Source organism: Octodon degus, unplaced genomic scaffold (genome assembly GCF_000260255.1).
Source record: "Octodon degus isolate 3935 unplaced genomic scaffold, OctDeg1.0 scaffold00314, whole genome shotgun sequence".
NCBI classification, from domain to species: Eukaryota; Metazoa; Chordata; class Mammalia; order Rodentia; family Octodontidae; genus Octodon; species Octodon degus.
This window is the reverse complement of record NW_004524890.1, coordinates 1,369,175-1,382,906: the sequence shown is the minus strand read 5'-3', so window position 1 is coordinate 1,382,906 and position 13,732 is coordinate 1,369,175. Positions and strand designations below refer to the sequence as shown.

The 13,732-nt window shown below is 42.6% G+C and overlaps 1 protein-coding gene across 1 annotated transcript in view; it reads right to left on the bottom strand.

The window, feature by feature from the left end:
* Gnl3l (G protein nucleolar 3 like) overlaps positions 1 to 13,732 on the bottom strand; it is a 50,137-nt gene that overhangs the window by 5,290 nt on the left and 31,115 nt on the right. Inside the window, exons 8-15 of the mRNA XM_023707821.1 lie at positions 12,432 to 12,572; positions 10,253 to 10,397; positions 7,881 to 7,968; positions 7,227 to 7,401; positions 6,996 to 7,138; positions 6,435 to 6,571; positions 3,459 to 3,586; positions 3 to 68 (exon numbers count right to left, since the gene is read on the bottom strand). Of these exons, the coding sequence (XP_023563589.1) occupies positions 3 to 68; positions 3,459 to 3,586; positions 6,435 to 6,571; positions 6,996 to 7,138; positions 7,227 to 7,401; positions 7,881 to 7,968; positions 10,253 to 10,397; positions 12,432 to 12,572 (1,023 nt within the window). The remainder of the gene's footprint in view (positions 1 to 2; positions 69 to 3,458; positions 3,587 to 6,434; positions 6,572 to 6,995; positions 7,139 to 7,226; positions 7,402 to 7,880; positions 7,969 to 10,252; positions 10,398 to 12,431; positions 12,573 to 13,732) is intronic.

The window sequence follows — 13,732 nt, the reverse complement described above, 5'->3', positions numbered from 1 at the left end:
ACATTGCGTTTAGCCCATCCCACTTGATAATAGTTTGGATTGGCGTGACACCCAGCAAGATCTCCACTCTGGGGAGAAAAAACAGGAAGATGGTGAGGTCTTGACCTTGAAAGCAATTGCAAAGACTTCTGCAGGGGAAGCAAGCCCAGGCCTGGATAAGAAAAAGGAACATGAAGACACGCAGAACTAGCATCCAGTATTGGCCATTATATACTACCAGGCACTTAGCCTCTAAGCCAATAATTGGTAGCTTGTATGGATTTTCAAAAAAATTAAGGTAGCCTGCATGGATTTTACAAAAAATTAAAATGACAAGGTTAGTTGATCAGTTAACAACTGGTACTACAGTAATTTTTTTGCTTAAGTAATCCTTCAAGGTCTAACTCAATTTAATAAATATCTTCTGACACTGATTTTGTGCCCAGCTGTGTGGACAAATGAGAAGAAACACAGAAATGAGTCAAGACTCAGTTCAAACTTTAGGAAGCTACTAAAAAGGATAAAGAACTGGGTACAGTGGTATACAGTTATAATGCCAGCAGTGGGGAAGCTGAGGCAGGACCTTGAGTTTGAGACCAGCCTGGGCTACACAGTGAGTTCATGGCCAGCCTATAATACAGTGTAAGAGCTTGTTTCAATACATACATACATACATACATACATACATACATACATACTAAAAAAAGGACACAACAATCTATCTCACAAGTTAGAATATGGTCTCTTCTCAATAGGGACATAAAAGATGAGTGACTAAGAGGCCAGGGGCAATGGTGGTAATCAACATACCACTAATAGGGGGCCTGCCCATCAGCTCAGTTGTTTAAGTTCCTGCTTAAACAAAGCAGTCAGGCTCAGGATGCTGTTGTTCCATCCCCAGATCCTCACGCCAAATAAGACCTGCCCTGAAGGCATCATGAGGCAGCCAAAAAAAAAAATCCTCAGCCCGGGAGATAGCTCATTAGAATGAACACTTCCCTGGCAAGCGCAATGGCCTGAGTTCAATCCCCAGTTCCGTAAATAAAACAAAACATACCACTAATGGGGAGGGTCATCCTTGACTGAACACTGGATAAAAATAAGCACTGTTAGGCATCAAAAAGGGTGTCTGGCAGGAGTGAAAAGTATATATGAGCAGTAAAAGCCAGTATTAACAGAAAACTTGGTGTGCCAAGTACCATTCTAAACATGTACATGTGTTTGGCTATATGTTTGCATACAAACATGGGCATACACTACAAAAATACACATAGGTACATATCTAGTAATGATACGCCACATACAGATGGTCAAGGAACAATAGACCACATGAACAATGGTAGTCCCATGAGATTATACTGCCTGCCATATACCCAACTTAGTTTGTGTAAGCAATCTAGGATGTATACACAATGATGAAATTGCCTGATGATTCACCTTTCAGAACATAATGTGATAGTTTTAACTTATTTGTATTTATAAAATAATTTAATATGTGGTGGCACACACCTGGAATCCCAGCACTTGGGAAGCTGAGGGAGGCTGAGGCAGGAGGATCATTACAAGTTTCAGACCAGCCTGCACTACAAAGTGAGCTTAAGGCCAGCCTGAGCTGCATAGCAAGACGCTGCATCAAAAAAAGCAGGGAGGGGCCAGGGAGATGGCTCAATGGAATAAGCGCTTCCCTGGCAAGCACAAGGGCCTGAGTTTAATCCCTGGTTCTGCCAAAAAAAAAAAAAGAGGAGATAGGAAGCCTCTGAAACTATGTGAGGACCTGCCATTGTCCAATTCAGACCTCCCTTTTTCTTAAGAAACCTTTCAAAGCTATCATTCCAGCACTCTGGGAGTCAAATGCAAAAGGATCCAAATTGTATTTATAAACTAATTTAAAATACAAAGGATCCAGACTGTGCATTTTGGTGACTCGTGAAATCTTGTATCTAGCTAACTAACTAAGGCTAGGGATGTAACTCAGTGCAAAGGCCCTAGGTTCAAAATCTCCTCCAGATATTATGTAGTCATGAAAAAATTAAAAAAAGCTTTTGAAATGATCACGTGGAATGATCTCCAAGATCAATCTGTAAGTGAAATAAACAAAGTGAGAACAATATGAGTAGCATGCTAAATTTGAATTAAAAGTTATCTGCAGTGGTTTGCATGTATGTATAAATACTGACTAGCTCTGAAAGGAAATGTAAAATCTGCTGATAGTGAATGCCTCCAAGGAAAGAACAGGGTAGATGAGAGACAGAAGGATAAAACTTACTTTTCACTGCATACCTCTTAGTACCTTTTAAATTTTAAGCCGTGTGTGTGTGTGTGTGTGTGTACACGCATGTGTGTATCTCCTGGAAAATAAGAACATTTAACCAGAAAAATGGGGGGGAACCCAGAATACAAAATAGATACATAGATACATAGATACACAGATTGAGATATCAACCAACTTTTAGTGTTTTATGTATGGTTTAAAGTCAAACTCTAGGGGCCAGGGAGATAGTTCAGTAGAATAAGCGTTTGCCTGGCAAGCGCAAGGGCCTGAGTTTAATCCCCAGTTCCACCAAAAAAAAAAAAAAAGTCAAACTCAAGGCCATATGTGATCTAAGTTCACAGTTATCTTTCCCCCACCTCCCACCTCCCATTCTAGCTATGTCACATCACTAACAAATTCCCCATTAACACTATACTCACTCTTTGAGGTCTCACCATGAGCACAGGCTAAGTCCCTACCCAGAGAACTCAGCCTTTAAGATGTGGCTCAGGAAAGACTTCCCTGATCCACAAGTGATATATAGGTTATGGCCTCAGGCATGCAGAGTCAATCCCATAGGTGGTGGGGAGCCATGACAGGATTCTCAGTATGGAAGGTAACATGATCAGATTGGATCTTAAAAACTATGGGACATGACTTCAAGTGAGTTGAGGATCATAGGCTTATTCTAGGGTTAAAAATTCACAGCTTCTCAGGGGATTGAGGAGGAAAAAGCCATGGGACTTCTTGACTGACAGTGAATGGCATGGTGGCAAACCTATGGCATGGGAATTATTTACTTTATCTCTTAAGACAAAAGATATTAATGTGTGAGCTGTTTTCTCTAAAGTGAAACCAGGTTTAACAGCAATGTTGGCACTTTGAAAATACAAATGGGTTTTGGGTTACAGTTTGGGCACTCCTCTGAAAATTTTGTCATCACTTATGATATTTGGAACCTTGTGTACTAGTTAAGGGAAGAAGAGTAGTTTGCAACTTTAACAACTGGATGACCTGTTCTATGCTGGAATTGGAGCTGAGAAACCTGCCTAAGAGCTCACACCTCCTCTTCTGACCTGTCCTTGTTTGGAAAAGAACACATCAGGCCCAAGCATCCAGGAACTCAGTGTGAACCACTCATTGCCTATAACAGTTTGGTAGAAGGAACTGACCACTTATTAGAACCCTGGGTAGAAGAGAGGTAACAACGAAGAATGCAGATAGGTACCTGATATATGGTAGTTATATTTTCAATGGCATCTGGTATTTTCATCACTGGAGAATGCAGCCTCTTGATCTCCATTTCAAGTGGGTCTATGTCACCCAAAAGCTCGTCAGATTCTCCTGTGGCCAAGCCTTTAATACAACCAATACCACTGTCAGGGCCCTGGTTCCTCCCTGCTGCCACCTCCCTGATCAAGCCTCAGGAGATTAAGACATGTGTGTGCTGTCCAGGGAGAGTCAGCGGGAAGGTAGCTTTTTCTTCTTGCTGAAAGGCTAGCAAAAGATTAAAAGCTTGAATCTTATAACTGGATACTGCTTGCAGGGAACTAACCTTGGAGCCTCAGTGTGCTCATCTGAAAAATGAGAATTCCACAAGATGTATTCACACTTGGCTGCTGTGAGACGTGGCAGAGGACACCTCTAATTTTCTGACCTGACTTTGATACTGCTCTGTAAATGGCAACCACTGGGATTCTCTCCCTACAATCAAGATCAGTACTCTTCTTCCCTCTGGCCCCTTGCCTAGAGCTGGTCTCCACTACAACCCTCAGATGTGCCCAAAGCCTTGTGCCCACACTATCCTCACAGCTGCTCTATAATTTTGTCCCCATCCCCTTCCCTGAGCCTCCTAATCGCTACTCTCCCTTGGAGATCCAGCACTAGGACCAGCTCCTACAGAAATCCTTCATCATTAACCTCTTTCCCAACCTGCTTCTCAATTTCCCAGAGTTTTCTTTTCTCAAATTGTATTCTCAGTTATGGCCAAGGTCAAGCATCATTTTAAGAACAACAGCTCCAATCCATCCAACTGCCCATCTGACATAAATAGAAATTCAAGTTCAGAAAGAAGGCTGACATACCTGAAGTCATATGGGAAATAAACTAGGAAACAGCTAAGTCCTCATCTGTAATCTACCAATACTAGAAAACCCAGAGAAGGAAAACAGTGGTCCTCAACAGAGAAGAGAAACCAGAAGCCAGGCCAGCTATGACTTTCTTAACTACCCCAGAGTACCTACAAACAGACTAAGAAAGCACTGGGTACTTTGCATGGGTAGGATGGAAAAACAGGCAGAGCCTATAAGCCAGGAGTGTAGAACAGAAGCTGAAGAAATTGTTTCATCTGCTCTATATTTCAGCAAATAATGATTTTTAGTAACAGCCAATATTTACTGAGCATTTATTTGCTATAAGTCAGGCAATGTTGTTCTGTATCTTTTACTATTTTTTTCTTTTTTAGTGCTCAAGATCAAAATCAGGTCCTTATGCATGCTATACACAAGCTCTACCACTGAGCTACAACTTCTGCCTCTCATTATGGCTTGTATCTAGATAGTACCCAGCAAGGCCTCATGAGGTCACAGACAGAGCTTCTCGGAGGGAGCTTTTCAAAGGCTGCTAGATCTAGGGTGTTTGATGTTGGATTAAGGGAGCCCCCACCCTGAGTGTTACTTACCCTGAGGGCAAGTAGCCCAGATGGAGTATGAGATAGAAAGACAGCTATTATGGCTGCTTGCTGCCTTCTGCCTTCCCTGCTTTGCCATACACTGTTTCTCCTCTGCAGTACCCCTCTGCATGCTACCCTGGTTTGGAGTCAGCCAACTAAGGACTAAAACTACAAACTGTGACCTAAAATAAAGCTTTCCTTCTTCAATTTTAGTTGCCGGCTATTTTGTCTCAGCAATGAGAAAAGTAACTAATATACCTACCTCTCTTACATATGAAACAAATCTTCACAATTACCATAAAGTAGGCACTACTGTATCCATTTTCTAGATGACATCATTGAGACAGGGAGAAATGAAATAACTTGTTCAGCACACCAAACTCATAAGGAACAAAGCTTAGATTTGAATGTAAGCAGTCCATACTTTTTACCATCTAGCTATTCTAAGCTATAAGTTCAAGACAACAGGGCAGGAGAGTTGGTTCCAAGGCCACTTCTCCCAAAGACTGACCAGGTAGTATCACATTTCATAAATATAACATTTTTGATTTAGAAACTTCACAGGGGGACTGGGGAGATAGCTCAGTAGAATAAGCACTTGCTTGGAAAGTGCAAGGGCCTGAGTTCAATCCCCAGTTCCGCCAAAAAAAAAAAAAAGAAACCTTACAAGCCAATGGGGATAAAAAGAAAAATCTAGGAATGCATTTGAAATAGCTGTGAAAAAGCCGAGGGCAACATTAGTAAAAGGGTTTCTGAAAGGAGCACTTCAATCTAATCCAGAGTCACAAAGATACAGATAGAGCCTCATACTTCCAGAGCAAGTGTACCAGATACTTTGCAGATTCCTTTCATATCTACCATAAGCTCAAAACTGTCATCACTACCATCCCTGTGGCCCAGATTAGATTCTCTACTTTGCAGAAGAAATTAAGCTTAGAGGTAGTTAAACTTCTCCAAAGCCAAAGTAGGGTGTTATGGTTTACACTAGATACCACCCCCGCAAAGCCACATGTGCTCATAAGTAGAGCTTTAGGGAAGTGACTAGATCATGGGGGTGTGAATTAGTCCACTGATGATATATAGCTAAATATATTTGGGAGGCAAGGACGTGTATGACAGAGTGTGACTTAAAAGGGTGTATCTCCTCCTCTCCTCTCCTGGTCGCTCTCTCTTCTGCTAACATACCAAGAGCTATTTCTCCTCTGCCATACTGCCTTGCCTTAGAGTCAGTCTTAAGGATTTGAAACTTCTATATAGTATGAGCCAAGATAAACCTTTCCTCATTTAAATTGTCAGGGGGCCAGGGAGATAGCTCAGTAGAATAAGCACCTGCCTGATCTTGAGTTCAATCCCTGGTTCTGCAATCAATCAATCAGTAAATAAGTAAATAAATAAATTGTCAGTGTCAGGTATTGTGTCCTGGTGATAAGTGACCGAGACATAAGGCCAGAGAAGGGGAGGTCAAATGTGGGCTCCACCATCTGTGTGGCTCTGCTAGGACAAGACCAGGTATACCTACCCGTCCACACTTACATTCCATGGTGTCTTCATTGGCCTGCTCAATATCCTCAATGTCAAAGATCTCAGTCATCTCCTTAACAATCTCAGCACTGAGATGAGTAGGCAGAGTGTGCGTGGGTGGTGGTAGTATATAGAAGCTGATCTTCCCACTGCATTGGGAGGTAGTGGAAGACAGTGATGATGTCATTGAAGGAACAGATGACCAATCAAAAAGATGAGTTGGCAAGTAAGAAATGGTGAGGAACCACAAAAACTCAGATAAGCAGGAGACATAACAAGAATTCATATAATATGTACATGGACCAATTTCCCATGGTGAACATAATCATTATATATGGCAAACATGTACTAATAAAAATTAAAATTTAAACAAACCCAGACAGTGGCCTCAAACAACAATGGGTTGAGTTGCTACACAATCACTGGGCACTGAAGTGAGACATGCACTGGTACCTTGACTGTCCCCCACCCTGGGACCAAGGAAGTCAGGCTGCTGCACCAGGTGCCAAGTACACAAATGAACCCTTGTGAGCCAGACCATCCAGCTAGCCTCATGCTCAGCTTCCACCTTACCTCACCCAGTCACCCAGGACAGCTTTGGCAGCCTGCTCTTGACTATATAAGCCTCCCTTTTTCTTCTTTCCTAAGCGGTGGGCCACTGCAGTGAGAAAGTGCTCAGTAGTCTGGAACCCAGATACACCATAATAGTTGGAAATCTGGTAAAGAAGAGAGGAAAAGAAGTCATGCAGAATAAAAACCCTTTGGAGTAGGGTAGGGCATCCACCCAGGGACCCTGGTTTGTACCTCCTCCAGACTGCAGTGCTTCAAGATAGTCTCCACTGGAGTCACAGGGTCTGCCAGCTTCTGCACATCGATGCAATTGCGCAGGATGGCACCCACCTCTGAGTTGGGTCCTGGGACAATGCCCGGGGCATCCAGCAGCCTGATAAACTTGTCCAGGTAGACCTCCTGCATGCATCTGGGGCAGGAGAAAAGAAATGCATGGATATGTTAGTCACAAAAGCTAGATCTAGGAAGGATGGGAAGAGGTAAAGGAGTGGAGGGTATCTTACAGGTAAAGTAGAGAGATGTAGGACCAGGAGGCTCTGGAACCCTATAGACCTAGGGCCGATTCTAAAATCCAGTCTCTGTCACTGGGAAGTGAGGTATAGGACCTTAGGCAAGCTTCTGACTCTCTGAACTTCAGCTGCTTACTATAGGCAGCAAATCTGCTCACAAGTAGCCCAATATTATACAGTTACTAGGAGGCTTCAAGGAGCTAACAAGGATAAGCCAGGACGGCACAGGACACACACCTAGGGTATACCAGGTGTTCTTAGTAGAACTCACATGACAAAGAGAAGAATCAGATGGCTCAAAATTAGGAAAGGGACAGGTGCTGAGGTGTGGGAGTTAGGAGTGATGGTAGGAGGTATTAAAGAATTGTTCTTTGCTTACTTAGTTACCCCAGGAACAGCTCCCACACTGCATGCACGGCTGCGCTTCAGGCTATTGATCAGGCTACTCTTCCCAACATTGGGAAGTCCTGCAAAGTAGCAGCAGATGACTAAAGACAGAAAGGGTACTCAGGAACATTTAGGCCAGCCTGCATGGAGGAGGCCCTTTCAGGAGCAGTGACCAGGCCATCGAGAGCCAAAAGTAAAGGCTGGCCTCCTATCTTCCCATCCTAGACCCTGGCCAAGACCCTAGGGCCTTTCTACCTCTCTCCTTTTCTGGACATGCTGGGTAGACATGTCCCTCTCTCTAGAGGAGAAACTCACATCCTACCCACACCCAACCTAGAGATGTGCTCAATGCAAGGCCTTGTAGATAAGATCTACCAGAAAGTAGAAATCAAGAAATGTCTATGTAAAAGAAGACCATCTATTCTTACGTGATTCACTGTGGAAGAGGGGGTTCATCTCCAGATGCCAATCTGTCTCCCCACCGAGATTGTCTTTTCTGTGGTATGGTTTTGTATTTGGACACCTGTGAGCTGCTCTTGGCCCAGGGATGACCTTGTGTGTTTCCTCCCTCACTGAATCTCTCATTTATTGTTCTCTATCCACATCTGCTCAAATTTACACATATGTATTATGGAGTTCCCCAGGTTCCTTAAAGTCTTTGTACATGTCTGTATGCCTATTGATCATTCTCTTTTTTTTTTCTTTTGTATTTTAGGGAAGGGTCTACAGGGTATTTAGGGTCTCACTACTAGATCAGACTCCTGGTGATCCACCTGTTTATAGCCTCCCAAGAACTGGGATTACAGGAACATGCCACCACGCCCAGTCTCAACTGCTGTTTCAGTGTGCCCCAGGGGCAGGGCTGGCATGGCAGGCCCCAGGACCCTGGCCCCTGTTCCTGTTTGCAGGTGCTTTAATCCACTGAGCGATTTGGCCAACCCTCTGTTGATCATTCTCATTCCACATATAAGTGCTTTCTTTTCTCTCTCTCTCACTCAGCCTATTTCCTTAGCATCTTTGTCTCTCTCTATAGATCTGTATCTAAACATCTTTTTCATTCTAACCTTTTTCTCTAGATGCTCTCCACCTCACCAACTCTTCTTCTCTTTATAATTCCCTCTAAGCTAACTCCTCCCAATCTCTTTCTGACTTATTTCTCCTCTTTGTGGCCTTGTCTATGTGTATGTCCCTTATATGTGTTTCACAGTGTCTCTGACTCCCTATCCCCCTTTCTACTTCTCTATACATACATACATACATAAGTACACATATACATATAGATGTATCTGCCTCATCATAAGACATATCTGTTTGTTTCTCTCTGTAACTCTGGTTTATGTCAGAGTCATGGTATATCTGAGTAGTGCTTTGATGGAGCGGAGATAGGATATGAGTAAGAAGGGCTTAGTTCACAGGCATTCTGCTTGAGACTGTGTATCCAGATATGGTCTGTGTGTTCCTCTATATGCAACTCTCTTTAAATCTCTCTATCCCTGTATGTATGATCTTTTCTGAGGTACATATGTATGCACATCAATACAGATGGGGTGTTTTGATCCTTCCGGTATCTCCCTCTACAAGTCTCTGTATACACTCAGATCTGTCTCTACTCCACCAATCCTGCCATCTAGCTTCCCTATTCTATGTCTTCCTCTATGTCTATTTAGGTATATGAATTTATACATTTTCAATATTCAGCTCCCTCTTTAATGTGTCTGTCTCAGCTTCACTTTCTCTCCAAGGTAATCAATCTCTACCTCTCTGAATTTCTTGTTCCCCTCTTATGATTCCTCCCTCAGTACCCTGGATTCCAGAAAGACCCAGGTTTGAGACTCAACTCTGCCCTGTCTAACAAAGGACTGAGCTTACAAGTCTCTATTTCCTTCTCTGGTCCTCAGCATTCTCATCTATAAAGAGGGATGATCACATTACATTCCATCAGCTCTGATAGGGAGAGATGGTAATAACTCCAAAACTAGCACCATGCATTTGATCCATGGTTCTAACACTCAGTACACAATGGCTGAGGCTGGACATGATGGTACAAGCCTGTAAACTCAGCACCATGGGAGGCTAAGGCAGGAGGACTGTCACAAGTTCAAGGCAAGCCTGGTATACATAGTTAGTGAACTCCATGAGAGCATCAACTATGTAGTGAGACCCAGTCTTAAAAATAACAATAAAAACACAAATAGTGACTCTGAGTATGCCTATCCAGTCAAAGTACAAGTCACAAAATGCTTCCTGAACCACTCCCCTCTCCCCAAAAAAACACAACTCTATCTTCCTAGGATCCTGTGCCCCAAAATTCAGCCCCTGCCTGAGGAAGGAGACTGAGCCTCATGACCATTCACCAGACCTTACCCACAACACCCACACGAATGTGGGTACGCACTTCACCCAAGCGGCAATAGTTCCCCAGAACCCTCATGAGGTTTTCAGCTCCAAAGCAGGCTTTGCTTTTCAGCAGTGACTCAGAGGCTTGCTCCACTGGCACACTGCACCGATTCTGGAAAATGAGAATGATACTAGAGAAAAGGGATCAGGTGAAAGATGTGTTCTGAACCTAAGTAGATTTCCTACTTAGAGCAAAATATTCAGGATCTCCCTGTAATCACTGAGCTCCTCAGCCTGCAATGGAGGATTTCTCACACAGACTGAAAACCTGCTACTTCCCCACTCCCTTCTACTATGTCTCCAGTCTTCATTGTCCCTACCTCTGCTGTCAAACATGGCCTCTTGCCTCCCATAAAGGGACAAGATAGCATCCTGCTTCTATACAGGCCAGGTTTGAATTGTAGATCTACCTCTCACAAGCCAATGCCTGGAAAAGTATGGTTCCCTTCCCTAGGCCTCAGTGCCTTCCTGTACAAACAGGGATACCTGCCCTCCCTGCCTGCATTCCCTTGACTCCTCACACAGAACAAGGCCACCCTGGTGTCTCTCTTTATTCCTGACATCATCTCCTCTGCCCAGAATACCCTTCCTCTTCTTCCTCTTCCCTCACTCACCACATAATTTTTTAATATCACAAAGTTGGAATTAATATCAATCAATAAGAAATAGGTCCTAAAGGTAATCTTTAAGATGAAGCAAAAATGGAGTAAAACTATTCAAAAAGAATGTTTACATCTTTGCTATCCAAATGGCAAAATAAAAAAAATGGTTGGTATGCATAGCCCACAAGTGGAATACTTGTCTAACATGCATGAGGCTCTGGGTTTGATCCCCAACTCAGTGGAGCACAGCACAAGAAAAAGAAGCCAGGATAGTAAATGAGACATCATATTTCTCAAAGACTAAGAAGTTAAATGCTATCTGAAAAAAATTAAATGTAGATTGACCCTGTTTACATGGAGACTTCTATTTAGAAAATGTTGATTTGAGAGAATCAATCACATACCACTGGGAATAAAAATAGGTATTCTTACAAAAAGCATATAGCTTAATGTTATCAAGTGTTCATAAGGACATAGAGAAAGAGAGGCCCTCTCCTATATTCATCTACCTCAAGAACAAGGATAAGCAAAGGGGCAATTTGTTAGTGTCTAGGAAAATGTATAATGAAAAAAGCTTACATCTGATCCAGTCACTCTACCTTTCAGTACCATACCAACACTTGCTCACTTTCCAAACAATGTATGCAAACATGTTTTGCAGAAGCAGTGGTTGTATCAAAGAAAAATTGGGAACTAGAAGCTAGAACATGGCTCAGTGACAAAGAACTTATTTAGCATGCACAAACTCCTGGGGTCCATCCTTAAAACTATGGAAGAGCTGGGCATGGTGGCACACACCTGTAATCCCAGCAGATAGAAGGCTGAGGCAGGAGAATTGTCCCAAGCTCGAGATTAGCCTGGGTTCAAAGCTAGCATGAGCTACATAGTGAGATCCTGTCACAACCAAAAAACAAAAACTATGAAAAAGAGTAACTTTTAACACAAAGTAGAAAATAAAAAAAAAATATCTCCAGTACCCAATCTCTCTCCCTGGAAGTAGTCAATATTTCTGTAAGCTTTAACACTTTATAATGAAAAATATCTCTATATTAATGATATCATTAAGTACCGTGGCTTTTTTTGAGGCAGGGTCTCACTTTGTAGTTCAGCCTGGCATTGAGTTCATTATGTGGCCCAGGCTGGCCTAAACTTGCAGTGATCCTGCTTCAGTCTCCCAGGTGCTAGTATTACAGGCATGCACCACCATGCCCAACTAGTATGGCTTATTTTAAAGAAAAAAATGAGTATCTATATAATTTTGGAATTTAATAAGTTAACTACATTTTCCAAATTTCCTAAAAACAAATTTTCCTCTAAGTAGTATATATTATCCTTATAGCTAAAAAAGAAAAAAAAAACTGCTTCCCCAAGAGGAAGGGGTGAAGTCAAACTAAAATTAAGAAGTCACCCAGAAAGTGAAAAGTTCAAAGCTGAAGACAAATTTCAACTAAAGGGCTGGAAGGGCCTGATCCAAGTTATAATTCCACCACCACAGACTTCTGACTCCCTTCAAAGAGGCTAGAGACCTCTTATCTCACTCTTACCAAGTTCTTGACCTGATGCTGGGTGCTGGCTTTGAAAGCCACTGTTGGCAGCTCATTGCGAAGGTAATCTAGCCATTTCGCCACAACCTCTTTGGGAACCAGGTCTGGGAAAAATAGGAACAAATAGGGCTGATAAGGAGAACATCACCTCCATGTCTCTCTCCAAAGGTTTACCTGGCCACACTCAAGGCTAGGCCCACATGCTGCCCTACCAGGCTCTGTTCAGTCCCTCGGTTTGAGTCAAATGGACAGTCTGGTCTACAGGGCCGTTGGCCCTTCCTAAGGTGACCTATTCCCTCAGGGAAAATATACAAACTACCTGCTTGGTCCCAGACATCACCCTGCCAAGTCAAGAGCCAGAGGCCTCCCAAAGATTGTATTTTTCATTCCTTCTCTAATAGATTATTCTATGGTAAGCCAAATGACAAAAATATCTGTCACAAAGTATGGCTATCATTTCTAAAGTACTGACCACATACCAAGCACTTCATCATTAATTCTCACATTGAGGTTTGGGCATCCATGACCCATTTTAGTTACAGAAACAAGAGCTGTCAGAAGTGACATGACTTATCAAGTATCTCAGAGAAAACAGCTCAGGTGAGATGAGACCTGGGCCTAAGTGACCCAAGTCAATGTGCTCTTCTGCCTCATACCCTGAATTCCAGCCTAGGGGTAGAGGAACTCTCCAAGGCTGTCCAGTTACAGAAATCGATCAAAATGGCAAGAAAAGGGGATTGGAAGTTAGATAGGCTTGGACTCCACTCCCACCTCAGGCTATACTCTGATTATGTCTTCAGATAGTATTCCTGGCTTTGAAAATGGAAAGAAGAATTACTACCCTCTGTGTCTGTTATGAGTACCATTCAGTTGCTGGGTCTCAGAATCTGGTCCAAATAAATCTTTCAAGAAGGCCTGCCATCGAAGACAGCAATGAGTAATACAAAAACCATGGTTGAAGACCTCTCATCTTGGCCTTCTAAATGTGTACTATTTCTAATGTCTTATCAATTATTATTATACTCTCTATAAAATAAACTTTTGTTTTTGGCAGACCCGGGAATTGAACTCAAAACCTTGCACTTGCCAGGGAAGTGCTTATTCCACTGAGCCATCTCCCCGGCCCCTAAAATAAACTTTTAAAAAAGTAAAAAAGATGAGAAAAAGTTAAGGTTTCTTGAAAGCAAGAGTCAGTAACTATTAGCCCAATCTTGCATAACCATGTCTATTAATCTGAGCAACAGATTTGATGATAAAAATAGATAATATAGAGGCCGGGGAGATGGCTCAGTAGAATAAGC